The 9,976-nt window shown below is 34.5% G+C and overlaps 2 protein-coding genes across 2 annotated transcripts in view; one reads left to right on the forward strand and one right to left on the reverse strand.

The window, feature by feature from the left end:
* LOC21384401 (NAC domain-containing protein 22) overlaps positions 1–925 on the reverse strand; it is a 2,034-nt gene extending 1,109 nt beyond the window's left edge. The window contains exons 1-2 of the mRNA XM_010089804.2: positions 599–925; positions 183–451 (exon numbers count right to left, since the gene is read on the reverse strand). Of these exons, the coding sequence (XP_010088106.1) occupies positions 183–451; positions 599–779 (450 nt within the window). The 5' untranslated portion in view covers positions 780–925. The remainder of the gene's footprint in view (positions 1–182; positions 452–598) is intronic.
* A 4,097-nt stretch (positions 926–5,022) lies between these two features.
* Positions 5,023–6,861, forward strand: LOC21411569 (endochitinase 2). The gene is made up of 3 exons (XM_024169318.1): positions 5,023–5,480; positions 5,778–5,928; positions 6,347–6,861. Exons 1-3 carry the CDS (start codon positions 5,048–5,050, stop codon positions 6,738–6,740), a joined length of 978 nt encoding a protein of 325 aa, XP_024025086.1. The 5' UTR covers positions 5,023–5,047; the 3' UTR covers positions 6,741–6,861.
* The last annotated feature ends 3,115 nt before the right edge of the window (positions 6,862–9,976 follow it).

The raw sequence follows: 9,976 nt of genomic DNA on the forward strand, positions 1-9,976 counted from the left end.
ATATATATATATATTTCTACACACATGTATATGGACTAAGGGGCAGACTGAGAAGATTTTTCCTTCATGTTCATGTTAATTATTTTTGGAACACTTCAACAACTAGTCCTTTACTTTATAATCACTTTCCTTAATACTACAAAGTACCCTGAAAAAGAAGTGACTATACGAGTTTGTAGTACCTTTGACAGTTTGCAGTGATCAGGCAAGCGGTACTCGTTCATGACCCAATCAGTCTTAGTTCCTCTGGGGGCTCTGCCCTTGTAGAACACAAGAGTCTTTCTCAACCCAATCACCCTCTTTAGCTCCGATAAGCTCACGATCTTACGGTCGGAACCCGTCACCTTCCAAAACCCTCTCTCCGTCGTCCGGTTTGGCCTTCCACCACTGCCATGTTTCCTGTCCCTCGGCACAAAAAAGTACCACTCTCTCTCCCCAATATTCGCCTTCCCTATATATATACATATATATATATATGAACAATTATATTTTCTTAGTATATCTCACTAAAAAAAAATAACTAGTTTATAAGACATGACATAATAAAGTGGTATCAAATAAATATGTAGCATATGTATATTAGTGTGTAAATATATACCAGGCAAGTCGCAAGGGTCGTAGTGGTAGATATTGAGATAACCAATTATGTCAAATCTCATCTTGCCAGAAATCATGTTCCTGAGGTAGAAATCAAGAAGCTCTTCCTCGGTCGGATGGAACCGAAAGCCCGGGAGTTCTAGCACGTCTGATGCCACTTCTTCCATGTTATTGGCTGCCATTGAAAGGATTAATAAGTTTGTTGGCTTTTGATCTTTTCGGCTTTCTCTTTGTTCTTTTAAAGGTTCAAGTAATGAGAACTTGTTTTACATGCAAACATAAGATACGCTTTGTAAGAGAATGAAATACCAAAGTGAAGGATGGGGATGGAAACAGATAGCCGATGTGTGTGTAATTTTATAAGCTGGTTTGGTAGATGAGGGAGGCTAGGACTTGGTCACCAAGACATTAGGGAGCAGAAAAGCCTGTAGAAAATTGTATTCTTGTAGGAATGGGGCCCACGAAGCTAGGACCCACGCGGCTTGACGTAAAGTCCTCACACAAAGAGACAAAATAATAATAAATAAATAAATACAAACATAGTGACGTGGACAGGACACGCAAGATACGATATTGATTTAAAAACTGTCGTCAAAGGTCAGACATACGACGACAACTTTTTTATCTCTCAGGACTGTTACAATTAATAAAGAGAAAGGAGCCAGCCTAGAAATAGACCTTGCATTGGACAGTATTTTCGAGTTATATGAAACGATACGTGCATATTACCAGTACTAGGGGGGCCAAAAAAAAAAGAACATATTTATTTAATTGATAAGTAGAATATATATATATATATATATAGGTAAGCGTATCTGCATTCCTATCAAGCTCCAAATTAAGCCGCCACTAAAATATATTGTTCGGTTCCCTAACAATATAGCAATAGCGTTGGTTGATATTTTAGTTCAGTAACATGAACCTATAAGAACATAATTAAAAGAAGCCGCCCACGGGCCACGTGCTTTACTTCGCGTATCCTTGCTAGAAGATTGCTGGCCAAATATAGAAAAATAAAAATACACATGTACAAGCACATATATACTTTATAATATATGTGTATGTATGCATTAACATTTAGTAATTAAGATGATCATTACCTTGTGGTTGACTTGCTAAACCGACCAAAAAATCTTAAAAATCTTTTCCAGAATTAGAGCCCATGACCAGTTGTGTAGGACTATCAATTGAAACCGACTTTGCAGAAACCGAGGTACGTAGATCCCGCAATTTCAGAAATAACCGGTTCAGAAATTTCTTCTATACACTTGATGAGATAAAATATTCCCTAGCATACACGGATTGCTTAAGCGCCGGCTTTGTAATCCTAGCATCTGAAGGTTGGTTGATAGGTTCCTTATTCGCCCTTTGAACATTAGGTCTGGTAGCCAAAAACTTTATTATATTTGCACTGTGGGAGAGCATGACCAATACAGTGACAATTATAGCAAGATCCGGTAGGTTTAAAATTGGATGTCCAAGTCTTCCTACGAACAATGAATCTACGATGTCACCAGATAAATCTATATCAACTAAAATCCAAGCACAGTGACCATAAATACCTTCCAACAATATTGTATCATAAATCCTCAAAGGATATAGTTCCAATTTCTCGGGCAATTTCGAATGAATGCGATGATCCAAGTAATATTCCCAAGCTATATCATAAAAGCTATGTGTTGTTGTTCGCTTTTGTTTTTGCCGGATTAAAATCAGGAACACGTCTTCGCATTCTGGAAGTTGGAATTAGTGAAAACCTTTTTCTAGTGCTAAAATATAAAATTATTGTTGGCCCACCTCCCAACAATTTAAGCTTTTAGGATGGATTGGTAAATTAACATGGTATCAGAGCAGGAGATCCTGAGTTCAAACTCCTGTAATTGCACTCTTTATTCACATTTAAATTGTTATCATGTGTTGGGTCTTTAATATATCTCGAGCTTAAATATTCACGTAAAAACTATTGTTGACCCACCTTCTAACAGTTTAAACTTTTATAATAGATCGGTAAACTAGCACCCAGCGACATAACTCTCTAATCACCCTTAATATCCCAGATTTCGTTGAAGATGTTTTTTGAGGTCCAAGAGCATCCATGGCTTTTCTCCTTTTGACAAAGAGGTCTGCCCATCAAAGCTAATTGGCAAAGAGCAACACGTTTATTTTAAAAAGATTAAGAGATATTGATAGCATTAATAACACCACCCTTTTGCACTGTAACTGCTTACTGTGACAAGTCTATAATGGGCACTCTTTAGGACCTGTGCATAGGACATAGAAACATCCGTAGAACTCTCAGCCATCACAGCCACATAATCAGCACATTTCAAACCCGAAGACGCTGAGGAGTATGAATCCAAGAGAAGAGATCGGAGGGTCACGGACTGAGCAGAATATCCGGGAGACGGCCCCAGAGATGGGCAGAAACAGCAGTTAAACCCTAAAAGTCGCAAACCCTAGCAGAGTAAAAATATTTGCCATGCCATGTACGTCAGCCTTTAAAAAAAAAGTATTCGAATCCCATTGATATTCATAAAGGACAAACTTTATTAGAAGTTCCATTTTCTTTTCTTTACCAGTTGAAACCACGCGCCCGTATGCGCACGAGATTTTGTAGACAAGAATGAAAAATATTTTTATTATTTTCATTTAGAGAAATAAAAAGAGAAGAATGTATAATAGGGCAAAAAAAAAAAAAGAATGAAATAAAGGAGAAGACTAAAAAAGAAAATAGAGAGGGAAAAAGAAAATAAAGTGAAAAAATCCACTTACTAAATGTATTTTAAAAATTTTAGAGAGAGATATGTACAATATGAAATTATTTCAACAGAGAAAATTATATTTATGATAGGATAAAAAAGAAAAGAATGGAAAGAGGAGAGACAAAAAAAAAAAGAAAGAAAGAAAGAATAGAAAGAAAAAGAAACGAAAGTCAAAAAAAAAAAAAAAAACAGTTACATATGGAACTCTACTTAAAAGCTCATTCTAAAAAAAAAAGTTACATACGGAACTCTACTTAAAAGCTCATTCTAAAAAAAATGTTGGAAGAAAAAATCAAGGAGAGGAAGAAAAAGTCAAACCCCAAAAAAGAAAAAAAAACTTATAAGAAACGTTTGTTAGGGGCAGCTAACAAAATGATTCGCATTTTATATAAGTAAAAGTATATAAGTAAATTTATAACATGTAAACAAGCAGCAGCCGGATACATGCACTAATTAGAAAGTCCCTTTCGGTACCCCCTCCGTCCAATAGGACTTCTTTTGCTAGTCACGTCTAATAAAATTTAGTGGAGTTTAGTTTATGGATTCAAAATTATTTTTAATTTATGTGTATTTTTTTTAAAAAATATTTTAATAAATTACGAATTACAATTTAAATTATGATATAATTTTCATATTAAATACCCTATTACTTATTCTATTGGCGGGTTGCCTCTTCGTAGTAGATTCAAATTTAAAATAGCTCGTTCTATCATAAAGACTTCGTCAAAAAATAAAATAAAAGATAAAACTAAAGATTAATTTTTCATTTGTGGCAGACGAGACTTTTTTTATTGAAACGTCACGACAACGAACACGTCGTTAATTAAATACTTCTCAAGAAGCCGCCACCTTATCTTATTAATTTGAAGTTTGAACATTCATCGAAGTTTCCTTTTTTCCTTTTTAATGATTAAAGGAAAATTTAAAAGAATATATCTCGAGTGGTCATCAATATGTTTTTAGGAGTTTGTTTAGTTGTATTTTTTATTTATAGTAATTTGAGTGTAGATTTTAAATTAAATTTGAGTTAAAATTATAACTTAAATTTATATTTAGTTATGTATATTTGAGTTATATATAGTTTGATATTAAAATCTTTTTGAGTTTGTGTTTAAGTAAGTCAAAACTTGAGTTTGTATTTAGATAGTATTTTAATAAAAATTTAATGATGATGAAAAATTTTAATAAGGTATATGAGTGAGATTTTATTCATCTTTTCTTTGTAAACACATAAAAAAAGAACCGTGTCAATCAGAATAAAAATGAAAAAGTTATAACGTTTTTAAATAAAAAAAATATTATTCACTAACTTGAGTTTGAGTTTATGAACTTGAGTTGAAAGGGAAACTTGAACTCAAATTTTAATCTTAACTCAAGTTTAAATTTAAATTTTATAAAAAAAATATGAACTTAAATAAAGTTATAACTTAAGGTGTCGTATAGAGACATGCGTGGCAATTATATCCTATAGATATAGCTCTCTTTTTTCTTTTTTTTTTTCTTGCACCTTGACCCCAAAAAAAAAGGTGGAAAAATTAAACCAGCATTAGTCCCGTAAAGTAGCATTAATAATTAATCAATAAATTATTAAAATTATGAAGGACACTTTCGGTTGCCCTCTATATATAGCCCCCACTTGTGCATTCTCAAACATCAACAAAATAACCACAACACATCAAAAATTAAATATGAAGTACTTTTGGGTCTTATCCATTTTTTCCCTATTTCTGTTAACCATACAAAGAGGCTTAGCGGAGCAATGTGGTCAGCAAGGTGGGGGTGCTGTATGCCCAGGAGGACTATGCTGCAGCAAGTGGGGCTGGTGTGGCGACACACCTGACCACTGCACCAACGGTTGCCAAAGCCAATGCAGCGGAGGCGGAGGTGGAGGCGGCGGCGGCGGGGGCGGGGGGGACCTTGGGAGTATCATTTCAAGATCCACCTTTGACCAGCTGCTTAAACATCGTAATGACGGTGCTTGCCCCGCCAGGAACTTTTATACCTATGATGCTTTCATTGCAGCTACAAAGGCCTTCCCTGGATTTGGCACTGTCGGCGCCGATGCCACACGCAAAAGGGAGATTGCTGCTTTTCTTGGCCAAACTTCCCATGAAACTACCGGTTTGTGTTCTCTTCTTGCCTCTTTTTTATATGTTGTGTAACTGTTTTTTTTTTTTTTTTTTTTTTTTTTTTTTTTTGTATTTTTTTTTTTTTTTTTTTTTTTTTTTTTTCTTTTTTGAGATTTTTGTTATGTAAGCTATTTACCTTCTTTGAGCTGGGGTTTGATAAAGAGTAAGTTAATCGAAATGTGCTAACTTAGTTAAGATGTTTTGAGTAATTTTAATATCAGTTATATTCTCTCGTTATTTATTTTTAAAAAACTAACGCTATTTACCTTCTTAATAAATATATATGTAGGTGGATGGGACGGTGCTCCTGATGGTAAATACGCGTGGGGATACTGCTTTATCAAGGAGAAAAACCAAGCGACATACTGTTCTTCCAGTGCAACTTACCCTTGCGCTTCCGGAAAGAAATATTACGGCCGTGGTCCCATCCAACTTACATGGTAAATAATAATAACTATGACACACTATAGGGTGGGCCCCTTTAATGCCTACATCTGGGCCCGCCCATATTGAAAATGTCATGTACTAGAATGAAAATGTACATAATAATTTTATGTTAAGCCAGGATTTTTTTTTTAATTTCCAGATATCATCACAAATTACCCTTCTAATGAATGAAAATGTCATGTACTAGAAATATCTAAGTGATTATTTTAAGCAAGTAATTATGAAAACAAAGATATATATATGAGTCAATGACGATCAATATTTCGAAAATATATCAGTGATTATAGCTTTTATTGTCCCTTCTTTTTGTCTTAAACACTAATCAAAATTGCTTAATTTGCTGGTTAATAATTTGAATTTTCCGGGAAAGTTTCTTCACTACACTAAGCAGAATTACGACAAATTCTTTAGGAACTATAATTACGGGCAGTGTGGAAGAGCTCTAGGGCTGGACCTGTTGAACAATCCGGACCTTGTAGCTACGGACCCTGTGGTTGCCTTCAAGACAGCACTCTGGTTCTGGATGACCCCGCAGTCGCCAAAGCCGTCGTGCCACAACGTCATCACCGGCAAATGGAATCCCTCTGGAGCCGACACGTCGGCTGGTCGAGCTGCGGGCTACGGCGCGATCACAAACATCATAAACGGAGGGCTTGAATGTGGCAAAGGCTGGAACGCCGCCGTGGAGGACCGGATTGGGTTCTACAAGAGGTACTGTGATATATTTAAGGTTGGTTATGGGAATAACCTCGACTGCTACAACCAGAGGCCTTTTGGGTCTGGACTCCTGGTGGACTCCATGTAGATATTTTAATGAGTTTGTTCGTCAAAGCTGGCTCTTTTGATAATTTGTGATGTTTGTATGTCGTATGTTAATTGTCACTGCTTTGGTGACAGTTTGGTTTTTCATATATATATATATATATATATAAAGTATGAGTTGTGTAATATATATGCATAATATGTGATATGTACTCTGCGATTATAAATAACAAATAATGAGTGAACTTCCCTCCGACTATCAAATCCTGTTCTTCGAAGCATGCCAAAGAAATTCAGCGTCACGATGAAATGAGCTTCTAGTAGTTTAGTTGTATAATTTTGGACCCATAAGTACGTTAAGTACTTTCATATGAAAAAAAAAAGGATAAAAATACAAAAGCAAAATACAAAAGATAAAGAAAAGTCCATGTCCTTTATTTTATTTTTTGTCGATTCTATTTAACCATATTGTTTTATCTTTACAGTTATTTCTAGTTTCCTTATCGATTTATTTAAACAGTAAATTCTGAGGTGTGCACGTCGATGGTCTTTATTTCTTCTTATAAAGTCATCAAAATCGGTATACATATGCTAAATTTGATGTTAAATTTCGCACCAAGTGTAATTTATGTTTAATTCATATTAAAAATAACATTACAATACTGAAGAGTATTTTGTTAACACGAACGTGAAATTTTAGCATTAACATAGAAATTTAGTAGTATTAGAGAGAAGACAATTTAATTCCTGTAAACAAGGGAGAAAAATAAAGGAGCGTCTTCTCTTGTTATCTACATTTACATTAACATCGTAGCAAAGGATAAGGAAGGAAAAAAAAAAAAAAAAAAAACATTAAACAAACGTACAATTAATTACGTAGAGGACAAGAACAAGTCATTTTCCACTGTCTTATTCAGTCCATAACGTTTGAGATAAGAAATCAGTTTATTGAAGTCAATTTTGCCAACTATTTAAAATATCCATAATATCAAAGCTGGCCAATCAAGGGAATACAGCGTGCTGCTTGGTACACTTTTAAAGATCTTTGTAAAAAACACGATCTAAAGGGGTAGGCTGTAAGCTGTCCAAGTGCAAGGCACTATTACTTAACTTTTCAACTTTCTATTAATTAAAGACCCCAAATGTTGTTTCGCTTTTTCAGGGCATTGCTATACAGGTCATTAATAATTTGGTAAACTCTATGTTAATTGGTAAAACACAGAGGACATGATAATATTTGTCGTTTCCATGGACCATTAGGGACCAATTAAAAAGGAACAGAGAAGAAGAGAAAACAAAACAAAAACTAGCTAACTAGCTAGTTATTTAGAGGTTTATACGGGAGAAAGAAAAAAAAAAGGAAGGTTATTTAGAGGTGGGCGGGAATATAACCCCAAAAAAAAAAAAATAGTATAAAAATGTGTTCTTGCGTTGACAGACGATGAATTAGTTGCATTCACCAAGGGAAGGAAACTTTAGGGGTTTTTTTTGTTTGTTTCGTAAGCTGTCTATAATATTTTTCTCATCAAAATTTAGATGTCTTTTCAAATTTTTTAATTTATAACTATAAACCAAACCGCGACGCTTAGATCTTTTTTATCTGAGTTACTTAAACAATAGAGGTACGTTATATATTATCTGTTAGGAGTACTGTTACAATTAATAAAGAGAAAAAGAACCCCGACAGCAAGAAATAAACCTTCCTACAAGTTGCATACAGTTCTTGCGACACATGCATACTAGTATTAGGGAGAGAAAATTTTTTTTTTAAAAAAAGAAAGAAATTAAAAAGAAAGAAAAGTTTCCTAGAAGACTCCAGTGGTCGTGAACTTTCACTGTTTCAGAAAAAACACGTCGACAATAATCTATATATGACTATACAGTACTAGTCCTTGTTTAAACTATTGTTCTGATAAAAAAAAATCTTATTTAAATGATCGTAGTAAAATATAAGATTATTTTTATAAATATCAAGTATTTATCTTATTTTTAAATACTCTATGATTTTATAAACCGATTCAAAACACTCTATATATAAAAAACAGTTCAAAACGCTTCTTTCATCTAAATCTGTCTATAGTTTCAACAGATATGTTGATGTGGGGCATGTATTTAGAAGTAATTAAAGTTACTAAATTCTAATTAAGTATATAAAATGATTAAATATTAGAAAAAAATTTATTTCAAAATTAAAAATAATAAACCCAGAAAAGAATTCGCCCCCTCATCTTCATCCTTGCAGACCCAAAACTTTTTCACAGCCAAACACCTCATCCTTACCCATCTTTCACCCTGTCTTCTTCACCTCTTACTGAGCCAAAAGTCTTTCATAGACAAACACCTCAACCTAAACTCTTACTTGCATACCCAAAAATTTTTCGCTCTCAGAAACCAATCATTGTACCGCCGTGTCGAGTCTAGCAATCCACCGATCATTGTTCGCTCTCAGAAACCCATTTCACGATCACGCTGCCACCCACACGAACCCAAACCCGCTGCCCAATCTTGCCGCCCCCTTCCATACTTTCACTCGCCAAAAAGAGTCGTTCTTGGTAATCCCATCTTTCTCAAATCTCTTCGCCATGGATGATTTTTCCTGCTTTTCCTCGTCAAATTTGAGTAGATCGTTTCCCGATCTATAGTTTGATGGTGGTCTCGTGCAGCTAGATCCGAGAAGAAGCTTCGAGTGAGACGATCCTTGTCGTTCTTTACCGCAGATCCGGCTGAGTCGGAGCAGATCTTGATGAATGTAAACAAATCATGGCTGATCGTGGTGTCTTGTAGACTTGTATCATCTGCAATATTCAATAAAGAGAATCAAACAAAAATGGTCCCTTCCGTTTTTTTTGTTGTATACCATTGTGCTTTATCTTGTTCGTTGTTTTATGTTGTTAAGTGATTTCTGGGGTTTTTTTTTTTTCATTGTTAAATGGTCCCTTCCATTTTTTTAATAGTTGAATAATTAGACTTTGAGTTTGTTTTATATTTTTAAATAATTAACATTTTTTGTTAGCTTAATTTAGTTTTATATTTTTAAAATGAGTGTCACGTAGGTAAAACCGTTAATATTATAAACGGATTTAGATGGAGGGGAGCTTGTTCAAGATGAGAAATGGGTGCCGTTTAGTGAGAAAATGGGTTCGGTGGATTCGGCTGTTGTGGAACAAGGAAACAAAAAACTCAACCCTAATGCCAAGGAATGAGAACCAAACGCCAATGGTGCTGCTGAGGATGATAGGTGTTTATTTCTAACCTTTTTAAACGGTTACCCTCTCTCTA

Source organism: Morus notabilis, unplaced genomic scaffold (assembly GCF_000414095.1).
Source record: "Morus notabilis unplaced genomic scaffold, ASM41409v2 Scaffold2905, whole genome shotgun sequence".
NCBI lineage: Eukaryota > Viridiplantae > Streptophyta > Magnoliopsida > Rosales > Moraceae > Morus > Morus notabilis.